Source organism: Larus michahellis, chromosome 12 (assembly GCF_964199755.1).
Source record: "Larus michahellis chromosome 12, bLarMic1.1, whole genome shotgun sequence".
In the NCBI taxonomy this organism is placed as follows: Eukaryota; Metazoa; Chordata; class Aves; order Charadriiformes; family Laridae; genus Larus; species Larus michahellis.
The window spans coordinates 10,657,158-10,672,088 of NC_133907.1; the positions used below are offsets into that span (position 1 = coordinate 10,657,158).

Genomic DNA, 14,931 nt, shown 5'->3' on the forward strand with positions numbered 1-14,931 from the left:
AGGTGAGAAATCTTTTCTTATCCTGTTTGAGTTAACACTATGAATAAATTCTTTGCTTTAATGAGTTAATCTAATGTTACATTCCTTGCTCTGCAGCCAACCAAAGGCTAATGTCGATCTGGATGTATGTATATTAAATTGTCACAACACTAGTAATAATTAGTAGCATTAATAACAAAAGAATGGGAATAATACCAGGAGGTATTACTAAAGTAGGCTTTCTTCAACCGTGGCTCACTAAACCTTGTTTCAAAGCAAAAAGAAACTCAATAATATTTTTCAAAATTATGACAAATGAAAATATCAAAGTCTAACTAACGCTCATATGTATGGTATTAGTTGGGAGTTCTCCAAGTTGAAGGGTTAGGAATTGACTTCCTAAGAAGTGGGGGGGGAAAGTCCCAAAGTGGGAGGAATACAGATCTGAGGGAAGCTTTTGCATTGGACAGTCTAAAATGATAAGTTTCAAAGATATATTTGCTTCATTACCTTTAAGCTTTACAGTTATGTACAAGTTCAGTGGCTGGATGCTGTATAATTAATTGATTAAACGGTACCATTGTATAAATAATATAAGTCTTGGAAATGGTTACGTGCACGCATTTAAGTTAGACATCAAAGTTAGAAGTTTGACTATTCATTTTCATAATTGTTTATGTGATTGATCCGCCGTGTGTTCTCTTTTCTTAGCTGTGCAGCAAAAAGAGATCACCCAGAGCACTTCCACATCCACCATAACCTTGGTTACAAGTACTCAGCCTATTTCTATGGTTACCAGTTCTGGATCTGCAAGTACACTTTCTTCCTCAGTTAATACAGACTTGCCAATTGCAACAGCTTCAGCTGATGTGGCTGCAGATATTGCTAAGTATACTAGCAAAGTAAGTTATTGAGCAAGGTCATCTTGGAATTTTATTTTGAAATGAACTTTCAAATTTTGACATTTCAAATTCTGCAATAACTTTATTGTCAGGTTGTCATATGTTGCATATTCATTCTACTAGGGTAGGAACTGTTAGATTTTGATGGGAGTGCTCAGCCATCGTTTTAGAGCTGGCTGAATGCTGCCATTCCAAGCCAGAGTGCGTATATGATGGGCTTCAGCTGCTCAGACACTTTAGACTTTTTCCGTCTCTTCCCCCACTGCTGTTTCTTTACATTGCATGTGTTTTGGACCATTTTCTGTGTTTTCTCCTAAAGGTGTAGATATCCCCTCAGTATCATATTTACAGTAAACTTTCATATTTCTTCATCTGTGTCCAGTAATACATAGACAAAAATGTACTTTTGTCTTAAAACACTGTATAGCTTTATCAGATGTTGCTTGTCATAAGTGTGTATTCATGTATTAAAACAGAAGCTAATTTATTAAAGAGAAGATGTGGTGTAATATTTGTATCATAATAGTGACAGTGAGGGATGAGACACTAGCTTTTCATGTACTGTCTTAGACTTTAAATTAAAAAATCAAGGTGAATACTACATAAGGAAATAAAGTTGAGTACTCAGGCCTTGAAAGCACTGGAATTAATCTTGACTGTCAACTTTCAGTGTTCTCACTCAACCGTATGGTCTGGGTGGGATTGTCAGTGGTCAGCAATGTCAGTAAATGTCTTTGGCGTTTTTTTTGGTTTTGTTTTGTTGTTGTTGTTGGGGTTTTTTTTAATTTAGTTTCTTCCCAAAACTACTGGTTATATTTTTTTTGTTTGTAAATTACATCAATGGCAATTTCTTGGAAAAGTAGAAGGTCAAGCAGTCCACCAGTTCAGGACACTTAAAAATCAGAGTCCTTATCAAAAGTGTTGTCTTCTACCTTCTAAATAGTCCTCTAAAAGTAGACCCAGATAAATATGTAGAGAGATAGGGGGCATCGTTGATAGTGATAGAAGCTCACATTAGAGTAGTTGAAAGAAAGTAAAGGTTGGCATCCATAAGAAACATATATCTCAAAGAATTTTTTTTCATTTTGTCTTTCAGATGATGGATGCCATCAAAGGAACAATGACGGAAATATACAATGATCTTTCAAAAAATACTACTGGCAGTACAATAGCTGAGGTTAGTGTAAAATAAATAATACTGCTTGTATTTTAACTTTGAAAGTTGCAAAATGGTATAAAATAAAAAGTACCGTATAACTATATCTACAGTTTATTATATATCAAGACTGTCTAGAGATCCTCATTTCTATGCTGTTTTAGAAGTAAAACACTGGAAAAATATCATATGGGCTCTCTAAGATAAGCAGCAAGAACAGTAAGCCATCAAGCCCAGATCAGACTTTGGTTTGGGATTTATTATGGTCTTGTCCTCATGTTAATATGAAGGAGCCTTGATGTAAGTCAAGATCAAGCTCTTCGTTTTGGACATGTTTATCTGTGTAGTAATTGTGTATTATACACTGCACCCTGTTTATTATTACTAACTATTACATTTTTAATCTTTAGATTCGGCGTTTGAGGATTGAGATAGAAAAACTTCAATGGCTACATCAACAGGAACTGTCAGAAATGAAGCATAATCTAGGTATGAAAATTTAGTCCAAAATAGTGTGTTAGTTTTTTGCCATAAATAGAAAATCCAAATGCTTGTAGTATGTATTACCTTCCTCATCTGATACTGCAAATTGTCTAGATGAAGGACAGAAAACCTTATATAATGTGCTGTGCTGATGCTAGCAAACACCTTTCGAGTATGTACACAGCATTACTTTATCTGTGCATGTCGAACTACAGATGTTCAGCCCTCTGAGACAAATTGAGTCTAAAGAGAGCTTTTGATAGTCATTGATTTGACTACCAATGCATCATTGGGTAGTCCCTCTTCATGAGATACTATATGTTGATTATTTCATACTAATTCTCATATGAACCAGGTTCTGTTAATACAGCCACTGGGGGAACCTGCTTCCTCTGGAATCTTTGTAGATTGTGGCTGACATGCTGTTTCAGATCAGCTGCTGGTCTATATACTTGTTCATTTACTGAAAGTGAATAGACAGCCTTGACTCAATCTTGGTGCCAGACTGTCAGTGAAATAAAGTCAAAGTACTAACTTAAACAGATAAAAGAATATTATTCCTAGGAGGGGGATTTTCATCTCTACATTCATTCAACCATACGAGCAGGAAATGAAACCTTGATTAAAATGTGATTCCTCTTAAATTATCTTTTTTAATGCACTGACTGGGAAGAAGGTTGCAATTACGTGATCAAGTCTCCTTTAAGCTACATGCAGTCCAAACAGCCTTAGGACTGTGTAATACAGAGTCCTCATCCACTTTTTGACTCTCTTTTTGCAGAGCAGATCTGGAATTGAAGTGAATTAAGGGCTGAATAACTCCATATTCAGACTCATGTCTTTGGTTTGTTAGTAACATTTTATTTCTTGGAACTTTCACATTTTTCTTTGTAAAAAAAACGAGATCCAATGAACAATTGATTTGCTGTTACTTATTTCTGAGCCAAGAGAAGAAATATAATTCTCTGTATTTTCTGAATATTAGAGCAGAACAAAAGTTTGGGCTTGTAAAGACACAGTATGTTAGCAGCAGCTGCGTGCCTTCTTTTTGTGTTTACGCTGCAGCTAGTACACCTGGATTCTGATCCTGTGTGGGACATCTAGAACTAAAGTGTTAAACAAATGGAAGGTAATGGTTAAGGGTAAAAATCATGGTGCCAGAATAAGAAAAGAAGATGGAAGACTTTCATTTGTTGAGTAGGTATGAAACAGATGCCCAAACTCAGGGAATTACTTGGATTGTTAGTTTTAATTTCATGTTGTCTTTAAACTCGTGAAAATTACTGGTTTGCACCTTGCTGTTGGGGAGCGGAAAATGAAAAATCCATCTTTCTTTGCATTTCGAGTAGAACTGACAATGGCTGAAATGCGTCAGAGTCTAGAACAAGAACGAGATCGCTTGATTGCTGAGGTGAAGAAGCAGCTGGAATTGGAAAAGCAGCAAGCAGTGGATGAAACTAAAAAGAAGCAGTGGTGTGCTAACTGCAAGAAAGAGGCCATTTTTTACTGCTGTTGGAATACTAGCTACTGTGACTATCCCTGCCAACAAGCTCACTGGCCTGAGCACATGAAATCTTGCACACAGTCAGGTAATCTTGCTCTGGGCTGCCTGTTTTGCAGCTGAGGGGGGGTGAGGGTGGGTGCAATACACAGTGCCTCAATATTCTTCATTAGCATGGGTGCAGATGTGCCTATGAAGAGTGACTGTGGACTGGTACGTGAGTAGTGGCTACTTTATCTTTTTTCCTTTATTTTAGCTACTGCAACACAGCAAGAAACAGATACTGAAATTAGCACAGAAACATTAAATAAATCATCTCAGCCCAGTTCAAGTGTGCAGCCTACGCCCGCAGAAACAGCCAGCACCCCTAAGGAAAAGGAAGGTTCAGCTGATAAAAGCAAAGAGAGTGTTACAGTGAGTATCATTGTGGTCACTTCAAACAAAAATAGTATGTAAGATTTCTCTGAAACCTACCCCTAAAAGCCTCCCTGGATCAGCCAGGAATTTATGACCATTTGCGTATTTCGAAGAGTGTGATTTGGGGAGTGAGATAGTGAGTTGTGGGTTTTTTTTCCTTCATCCTGGCAAAAAAAAAAAAAAAAAAAAAATCTCCTTCTGTCCTCTGGGAACACCCTTTCCCCTTCACTGATTCCCGGTAAAAACTTGTGTTGGCTTGACTCATCCTTCCAGCCAAAGGGGACTGGACCTCTTTCTCTCTCTCTCTCCAGGACCCATCAGTGTAGCTTCTGGTCTGGATCTTTCGATACAAGTTGCCTTCTGATAAGCAATACTGACTGCAGCACTTCCAAGCCCTTCTTGCCTGGGGGTTCAGAGGCCAAGCTCAAGACCTGCATTCAAATCAACTTACTTTATCACAACAGACTGCCACTAGGGTACCACAATGTTCCATAACACTGATACAACAATTCACCTGGATCTACAGTTAACGGAGCAGTGTGCAGTTACGAAATCCTCCATAGCATCTACTCTGATAGTATTCAGTAGGCAAGGATGAGCAAATGCTCTAATAAAAGGGACTTAACATTGCATATATAGAAAATGTTTATAGAGAAGATTCTGCTTTATAGGTAGGGCTTGACTATTAGCAATTTCAGCATTGTTTTTCTTCTGCCCTTGCAAGATTTATTAAATGAAAAATTTTAGGGGGGGGGGGGGGCTGATCCTTCAAACCCTTACACATGATCCCCCACATCAGTAGGAGCCTTGTTGTATTTTAAAATATTAAAAGCAAACTAATTTTGTAGTATTGTGATTCCAGCATGATGTCTCATTGAGATAGTCCTATAGAATTGGGAAGCATAGTAAACTAGAGAGCTGTGTTCATTTCTTGACACTTTTGCTACTGTCTGGTGTTAGATCTCTGGGCTTGACATGTCATCTAAGGGAGTAACGTGGGAAACAGATTTGAAGAGGGGAAAAACGGTGTGCTGTTCCACCTGAGTGCTTTGTCGAAGTTAGTTAAACTCTGGCTCAGTCAATGTTCATGTGCATTGTCTGTGGCAGCACAGCCTTTGTATTACTGTGGAAATAGGGAATGGGAGAAAATCAATTACGTAAAACTTTTGCCAGGGAGTATTCCACTTATACAGATCTGGAATTGCTTTCACGTAGATGTTCTACCTGAAACATCATGCTGTATACATTGATCATGTTCATAATTTGAATTTTGTTTTATTAACAAAGCAGTAACCTGTGAATTCATTAAGATGCAAAATTTTAACACAAACAAAACATCCAACATAAATTTCATATTACAATAATAATAATAACAACTAGGTGGAATTTATGTAAAAGCTGAGACTTCTACTGAGGTTGCCTGTGCTGTCTCTGCAGATAGCAACAGGTGTGACAAGCAACCAGCCTATAAAACTGGTCCAGGTACCGCAGACCACCACCTATATTCCAACTACTCAACCCACAATTGTAAGTACAATATCATCATTTAAAGTCTGCAGTAGTACTTTCCTGGCATTAAAATTGCTCAGTATTTCTGGGGGGTTGTCTCCATCTGCTGTTCTATCAAGATATGAATTCACTGGTATAGTCTCAACTTGCAGTGCAAAATGTCTTATTTTGCTGTGCAACATTCCACCCTCTCATTTCATCATTCATTATTACAGGGATTCAGAAATTGCCACTAAGTATAGCAAAGACACTGAGGACAGTCAGACTTCCATTTTACATTATTACGTTAGTTCTTTGTCCGTTTCATGTATATACTTGACCACACCATCAATGTAAATACATAGAATTCATTTAAAATATCTTTTAAATACCTTTTTTGTCTATGGTATACTAAAGAGATTTAATTAATTCTGAGCTATGCTTGATATTCCTGTGACATCTCAGTAACTATGAAAGAAAATAGGCATTCATCAGTAGTGTATTTCCCATGCAGTCTTGCACATTAGCGTTAGGAAATTATGAGAAATAGCATTGGAATCAGACCTGGTTTTTTCCATTAAAGACTTAACCAAGGACACTTGAATTCCCTAGAGTCAATCACAGGAGATGGGACAGAACTGAGTTCCATTTTTGTATTTTATGCACCGTAATATCCCATTCTTGCAACTGGTCATGTTCTGCAGTGCTCACTCAGAGTCAGCGTGGCATCTGAGCTGACATTCTTCTTACCAAAAGGAAAGATGCTGCTACTGCACTGGTAACTCAGCACGCTCCGTCTCAGTGATGGCTTCAACAGAGAAGCCCATGTGTGGATAACCTTTGTCCGTTTTCTGTCTGACGTTAGATAAGTTATAATAGTAACTACTAATTTAACAGTGTACCTTAGTCATACTGTGATTGTGAGGCCCCACACCACGACCCCACAGCTGCAGCGTACATGTCTCTGTGTGCGTCTGGCTATGAATACACCCACCCGCACACGTACATACAGTATTTCATAGCCATTCTATTCCACACAAATGTTATTGCTCTTAGTGGGGATCATGACTTTTCACATTCCTAGGAGCGTTTTAACTCAACTCATTTTGTCTCAACTGAGAGCACTGTGTACCTTTGCAGCACTGGCCCTGAGTTGCTTGGACTGAATTACCATAACAACAAGGTTTTATATGTGTTTTAAAATCAAATAGCAAACAACAAAGACGTTAGGCTCATTTGTGAATAGCTGAGAGGTTGTAAGATCATGAGGAGGTTTTGTGTAATATTCAGAAAAATGGCAGTTACCTTCATCGGTTTTCTGTAATACAAAGTGTATTGAGCTCTGTAAAGCTTAATTGGAACGTCTGAAAGGTTTCAGCCTTTATTTGTGCATGTTTAAAACTTTGTACACATTTGCATTAGTCTTGCACAGCTACAGACACCTCTGTATTCTAATGACTGCACGTGCAATTTAAAGAATTTTAAACCTTAGTGCATGTTTAATATGTATGCAAAATGTACATATGTGTAAAACTGGCAGAGGTGGAAAATTTACCTCTCAGGGAATGATCTTAACACATTTAAGAGTCTCACACATTCCATATCCTGATCACGATAAGAACTGAAACTTAATTTTTTCATTTGTGTAAGCGTGTATATTTAAAAGGCGACTGTGGCAACCTTAATTTCCCCACCCGTAGGACTAACAGTGACTTACAGAATGGCTTATTTAAGGTTCAGTTTGCACTTTGTTTCCAACTAGGAATTTCTTCCTCTGAACAACTTCCAGTGTATCTTCTGGGTACCGTTTCCATTGAACCCTCTGTACACATCTGAAATCATTACAAAATGGCAGTAATCTTGAATTTATTTAGCAGGTTAATTCCATGTTTGGTTGTTATTCTTTCTGCAGTTAAAATAATGTAAAAATACAAATTCAGCGTCTTTGCATTCCAGGGAATGGAATGAGTAGGCTTCTGGAAGGCAGAGACTTTGTCACAAAGGAGCTGATGAACACTCTAGGCTGCGATCCATCTCAGTAGGGAGACTCGCAATCTCTGTCGAATACCATTAAGGCACTAACGTGGTTACTTAGAAGAGTGTGGGGAAACACTGGGCTTCAGTGAACTTGTATTTCTTCTTCCATGTTCTCTGTGGAATGTCCCACTACCATCGGGGGAAGATCTGTGCATCCCTTTCAGATTCCTCAAAATCTCACTTTCTGTTACTTCCACAAAACATTGTGAACTGAAATGGATGCATTGGTTTGATCGCCAGTTGGGCATCACTGGAATTGTATCAAAACACACTTGCAGTTTGTATGGTATAGACATTTCTAGACTTTCTCACGTTTTTGGAGGAAGGTTAAGATACAGACTTCAGATTCAATAAATCCTTTTCCAGATCTTCCAGAGTGATGTGACCTTGACCAGATTGTTTAACATTCTTGTGCCTTTGTCTCTGCATCTGTAGAATCAGTTACCACCTATAGAGATGTCCTGAAACTTCATTTGTCGAGATTTATAAATCATGATCTGTATGATGGAAGTGAAAAGTTTATTCTATATTAATATTTTTACAGGGTGTATAAGACAGTTCCCAGTAATGCTGATGTTTTTGTTATTGATTTGTGCAAAAGTTAACTTAAGTACTTTTTTGTTCAAATGGGTGTTCTTTGTTCTCTTCTGTGTCGACCGAATGCATGGGGGAGTTCTTTTTGGGGAAAAAGATTTAAGTAATGTGTAACAAGAATATACTTATAAACAAGGGTATTTTTGTACTCCAGTTTGATTTGTCAAAACTTTTTCAAATGACGAAGGATTTTCTTAGCCCTTTTTCCTCTTCCCATGTACTAGTTTGGGGAAAATACGTAACTGGATGTAACTATGAAAACCTAACTCTCCAAGCACAGACAGAGTGTGTACATTACCTCTAGGACCACCTGTCCCTGCAATTACATAGTAGTAATAATAATACAGAAAACCTCTTGGCTGTAGGAAAGTAATACACTACTTTCTACCCTGGAATGAGGTAATATTGCGGTAATAAAGGTATTAATTCTCGCACAAAATTGGAACTTGTTCTGGATTTTCCCTGGAAAAAAATTATTTCTGTGGTCATGTTTATGTGACCTTTAACATAACAATGTGTTTCTCTTGGTTTTAATCCACAGACCATTCCTGTAGTGGTAAGTCCTTCTGCTGGGACAGTGGCAATGAGAACTGGAGTTCAGTATGTTCAGACCACAATGCCAGTCCAAGTACGAAGAGTCTAACTGCTAACAAGAAGTCCATACAATTGTTGGAATAAATAAATCTAATAGAAATGTGAAAAATAAACACAGTTCTTTGGATTAACCTCAAAGGTTCAGACTTTAGCTTTGTATATGTGTACAAAGCATTAACTACACTACATTAATGTAAAGCATTAGCGCTGGCTTAGAAAAGCTGAGGACAGGTAAGATCCATATTAAATCTATGCTTCTTTTGTAAATATGTACAATTTGTGGATGTCATTAAAGTTAGAGTACCATCTCCTTTTTATATTTGTATTGACTTTAACTTATAAAGAGCGTTTGAAGTTGGAAAAGGAAGGTATAAAACAGCCTTATCACAAGCTAATACTGAAAACTGGTCTTGGGAAATTGCAGTTATGCATCAAATCATATAATCATGAGAATCCGAACAACCTGTTTTGCATTTGGATTGAAAAAAAATTTCTGCACTTTGAAACTCTTGTAGAATTTCTTTGAGCAACCAAATGATGAAGGGTATCTTTTCAGTTAATTGTATTAGGCAAATTATGACATTTCCAGTCCATGGACCTGAAATACATAGAGATTTACGCTGTTTTTCACAATGACCAGACTATGAACATTTATATTGTTTACAGGTTACAATTAAGTTAAAATTTCCTTCAGTCTAATATCTGAAAAGTTGGAAAGTGTAATACCAGCTGGTTGTAGCGCGATCCCTGATCATTGATATCAAAGATTGAGAAAAGTAAAGTTTTTTGCTATGCTTCACAGTTCAGTTTTCTTTCCTTTAAAATCCTCCAAAAAGGACTTTGAAAAGCTTTTTGAATGGAGCAAGAAGTAGGTGTGGAGAAAAACGTGGATCGGGAAACATGGGCAAAGGACTTTGATGCTGGGCTCAGAGCATGTATTATTTATATGATGGATTTTATGTTTTTATGTAAGCATGAAACAGTACAGTATGAGAGAAAGTAACCCCTGAAAATGCCGTCTGTTACACTTATACTGTAGTACCATTTTGTATGTTGTGTAAAACGAAAGCATTGAACAAAGCAAAGGTGATGTATGTATATGAGAAAATTAATTGTATGATATCATTCCAGTACATTCTGTTGTACATTTTAGTCATGTTGATTTCTCCCATTGTTTATAAAAGAATGCGGTTTGTACAGTCTCCAGCTAGTACCCATATTAGAGGGAAAAATGTATTAGAAGAAAAAAAGCGAGAACAGAATATTCGTGAATTGCAGTTGTGTCAGAAATAGCCTAGCTGGCCTTATTTGTGAAGCATAATTGCTTTTAGCATATGGAAGTATTTTTTCACATTTTCTTTGTATAAAATTTGTATTAAACTTAAATATCTTTTTTGACAATTGTGTTTCTTTGTGACTAAGACCGGTGACACACACGATATGCTTTGGGTTTCTTCAATTTTTCAAGAGACTTCACGATTTTTTTATTAAACTGTTTTAGAAAAATGTTCTGTGTTCCTGGATTTCCAGTTTCGTTTCAATCTGGATGAATGTTCATTTCTGCACAGTCTCCAGATCACGGATAATTCCACTTGTGTTGGGATCTCCAGTCTCAGAAGTGTGGGACCTTTGAACCCAAGCCTTACAAAATTGAGAGAAAACAAGGCAGCGCTGGCGGTCTGTAAATACGAAGCCATTCATGTATAAAACTCGTTAGCACCCGTTTTCTCTCAGTTTTAACAGCAGCCACGGTCCGTTGCTGGTTGTGTAACACTTACGCACTGGTTGGATTGGGGTTGGACCCATATGCGTGGTCTTGTTTGGCGCATTTGTGGGTTAGAAACCAGGACTTCCATGAGGAGCACATTGTAGCCCTCTAAGAGGGCATGAACTGGGCAAGCCTGGTGTGTGTGTCTCTTAATTACCTGTTAGAAGAAACAGGGAGGTCACACAATAGCTCACTGTAAAACCTTACTATGAATATGGTCTTAACGTTCCTACTCCTGTAGTTACCTTGTTACGTGCATTTGTAAAACAACTAAAGTTAATGTTCCCAGTGCTACTGTTACAAGAAAAGCACAAATACTGAAAGCTTGAAATGGTGTTTTGGCCCTTCTCGTGTGATTTGAATGCGGGTGTCGCTGACGCAAGCTCTTGTGTTAGGAGGGAAAAGGAAAGAGATGAACAAGTCAGAAATTGTTATAGGAAAGCACGCTGCTTTCTCAAGCCTGTTTCAACCTGTGGTTTTTTTCTTTTAATGGGCATTATTTTTTCTATAAAAGGGTTTTCTTTCCTAATGAGAAATAATAGGTGACCAAACCTAGTAAAGATACAGATAAATATAGAAGAATAACTCCCAACAAGAGTTATCAGCTCAAGATCAAAGAATCGTCTTGGATGTTCTGGTGACTATATTTTTTCCACATTTTAGCTAGTTACAGTATGGAGTTTATTGTTTTTCTGAAGATTATTTTGCATTAACTAAAGTGAAGGAAGAACACATCTCTGGCTTGGACATTAGTGGAGGAGATGACACTGATATGATAAGAATTTAAAAGATAGGCTGCAACTTTATTTAATGTGTGACTGAATACCATGGCTAGGCATAAGCTGCATCCGTCGCTTGTGTATAGAGTATCCCTCTACTCTGTATAGTGCATTGCTTGTTTATTTCGGATCCAAGTACTTTGGGAAAAATTACTGTGCTGGGTCTGGAATTTTTACCTCTTTCTGATGGTGAAGGTTCATCAGTTGTTGTGGTACCTGACTCTGTCCCGGATGGAAGCCAGTCTGGATGGCTGTCCCTCCCTCCGCTAGCGGCACAGGCTGATGCCAATGGTGGTCGGGTGTTGAGGCGATGGGGGCTGGGGGCAGTCAATTGTAAATATTGAAAAGCTTCTTTGGCCATGTACCATCCTGGGAAACTTGTTTTTACCCTTCAGCTACAGGCACTGGATGTCCTTCAGGTTTGCTGTCTGCTGTTACAACCTACTGAAAGACAGGTGGGTGTATAACTGCTGATTCCTCTGGGTTTGGGGACAGAATTAACCTGTCACGGAGTTTGAGCTTAGAAGTCTCTCTATTATTATTATCTTCCATTATCACGTGAGCCTTCAGTTAGGAAGAAGTAGGGGAAGATTGTCACTGGTGCTCCTTCTCTGGCCAGTCAACTCCAAAGCTTTACCGGGAGCAGCAGCGTGTTCCCGGCTCCAGCGTCCCTGCAGGCGGCCGGGGGCTAAGGCGCCGGCTGAGGCCTTGCCCGGCGCCAGTCAGCTCTGCTGCGCTTGCCTGACCTGGCCAGCCGTGTATCTGTCTCATGAGAAAATGGATAATCCGGGTTTTGCCGGCAGCCGGGGGGGCCGGGCCGGGGCGCCCCCGCCCGCGGGGCTCGCTGTGAGGGGCGGCTGCCCTCGGGTGGCCGCACGGGAGAACCGCATGAAAAACGGTACAGCAAATGGGTAAAATAGTGCAATTGCAATGTGTTTTTCCATCCCCAACGATGACGTGTACTTTTGCAACTATTTTCTTTGCAGTTTTCTGGTTATTTGACAAAAACGCTACGTTCTGTTGTTGCATTTGAACTATTCAAAGCTGGGCAAGGCCCAGGTGTGGTCTTTGTCAAAGTTGTTTTCAGAAGTGGTTCAGATCCAGGTTCTGGTTTAACAGAATGACAAGAAGTTTGAAGACGGAGACCTAAGGAGATATTCTCTTCTGGTGTGTGCCATCTCAGTGGTCTTTTGGGTTGTTAAGAGCTGTAGGTAACTGTCTTGCACTCCATGACTGACTTACCCAAGTGGCAGTTGTGAGCAGGTGGGCGGAGTGGCCCTAAGGATAAGGTTTATGTGAGGGAAAAAAAGTGTCTTTTGTTTCAGTCCTTCACCTGAGGAGGCCGCAGGGAAGGGCAGGTGCGTGGTGTGGATGGGTCTCTGCGCAGCTCGGAGTCAGGCTTTTGCAAGAGGAGTGCGCTGGGCAGATAAGGCACAGAACTGGGAATGCGCCCGAGCCCCGAGCCAGGGCAGAACCGGGATCTGATGTGCTGAGCAAGAGGCAGCCTTAGAAAAAAAGGATCGTTGTTGTGGTGGCAAGTTTTCCAGTGTGTTGCTTTTTTTGTCACGTCTCATTTTAGTTGTTCAGTAAGTTCCCTGTTCTCAGGATAAAAGGCCTTCACAACTGAATTTGCTATTGCTCTTTGCTCATTTTTCAACACTACAGGTAGCTAAGGCTTAGGAAAAGGAAAAGAATCTCCAGTTTTTTTCCTACTCACGTTTTACATATTGAAATAAATAGTATGGTTTTTAATCAAACTTTTTCTGTTAAAAATAAACTATTATTTTCTTATTTAGAGTCCTGTCACGCAAGAAAATCTTCTGGTGAAAAGCAGAAGAGAAAGGGTGCTGTGAATTATGATGAGAAATTTTTTGCACGGTACCTTGTAAGTCTGTTGAATATCATTAGCTATGAAGCTCTGGTCACGCTGAAGCTAATTAAAACTTCAGGGATAAAACCTTGGCTCTGATGAAGTATCCAGTACATTACTTAAGAGCAACTACCATAAGTGAGGAAGGTCCTTACCTGAGAGAGATGACGGGGAAACACCAGAAGAAAAGGAAAAGGTAACACAGCAACAGCTAACACTCCTAGGAAGAGCGGGAAGAATTGCTCTGGCCCTTGGAACCCACTCCTCGGGATGACAGGCCGTAGCAGAGCTGCGTGATGTAATTTATCCCCACAAAACTGCAGCGTTTCAAGTAACTGCAGCAGAGGCTCTGCACTTGTGGTGCTCTGACAGCAATAAATCCCACTGCACGCTTACAGTACATCGGCATTTGAAACTCCACCCCTTCTACAAAGCATCCTTTCTCAAAAGCACGTAACAAGTGAGTTGCCACCCTTAACTTAATATAACAATAATAATAACAACACAAGGATGAACTAGGTCAAATTTTTCTCCTGTGTCTCAGAAATATCTGGCCCAAATAGGCCATCTGCATTATCCAGATTTTTCATTCATTTTTCTAGGAAACTATTGAAAATGCAAACTGTAAACATGCTGTGAGTCTGGAATAGCCTGGAAATACTGTTGTAAAATATTTTAAAAACAGTTTGCAGTGTGTGCCTCGGCTGTTAACTTAAATCCAAATCAGCAGGCTGCTCCTGAGGACAAACCAGAATCTGGTTTCCTTCCTCGATCGCAGCTTTGCCAAATCAACAGGGAGGCTTCTCCCTGTTCCCGACGGGCTTTTTAGCATTCGTGCATTGTGCCCATCCGGCCAGACCAGAACGGTGGCGGTGGCCTGGCACAGGGCTGCTGCTCCCGTCAGCGGGTGCTACCTCGGGCCCAACGGCGCTGGTGGTACCGTCCCATCCTGGTGCTCGGGGTAGGAGTGTATCCACTCCCCACGGGCCTCAGCTGTGCTCTGTTGTGCAACACCTGCTGCTTGCTTGAAAATTACTTTATTTTTCACCCTTCTGGAATAGGGCCTGATGTAGCTCTTCTGCTCTGCTACAGCTCAACAAGAACGAACATTTTTAAGGGATTTGCATGACATGATTTGAGGTGTGGATTGTTACCACTTAGAGTATTAGCATTTCAAGTCCCAGATTTTTCAGCAACAAAATACATATGTCTGGGGCCCACGCGGTGGCAGAGGCTCACACTCGCAATGAAGTGTTCGCCCTGGCTGCCAGGTGAAACTCTGCTTCTTTTACAAAAGATTAAGAAACCTGTAAAGATTACGGTGTGGAAAGGATCTGAACATGAAATTATGGGAACACTGGCA

General features: G+C 39.6%; 1 protein-coding gene across 10 annotated transcripts in view; it reads left to right on the forward strand.

Moving 5' to 3' along the window:
• Positions 1-10,652, forward strand: part of ZMYND8 (zinc finger MYND-type containing 8) — a 76,513-nt gene extending 65,861 nt beyond the window's left edge. For 9 of the 10 annotated variants that reach the window (XM_074604659.1, XM_074604658.1, XM_074604666.1 and 6 more), the window contains 6 exons: positions 691-881; positions 1,978-2,058; positions 2,448-2,526; positions 3,870-4,109; positions 4,278-4,435; positions 9,099-10,652. In XM_074604659.1, the coding sequence (XP_074460760.1) occupies positions 691-881; positions 1,978-2,058; positions 2,448-2,526; positions 3,870-4,109; positions 4,278-4,435; positions 9,099-9,200 (851 nt within the window). In that variant the 3' untranslated portion in view covers positions 9,201-10,652. Of the gene's footprint in view, positions 1-690; positions 882-1,977; positions 2,059-2,447; positions 2,527-3,869; positions 4,110-4,277; positions 4,436-4,749; positions 5,372-9,098 lie in introns of those variants that run through there. The other variant, XM_074604665.1, reaches the window with a different exon arrangement.
• The last annotated feature ends 4,279 nt before the right edge of the window (positions 10,653-14,931 follow it).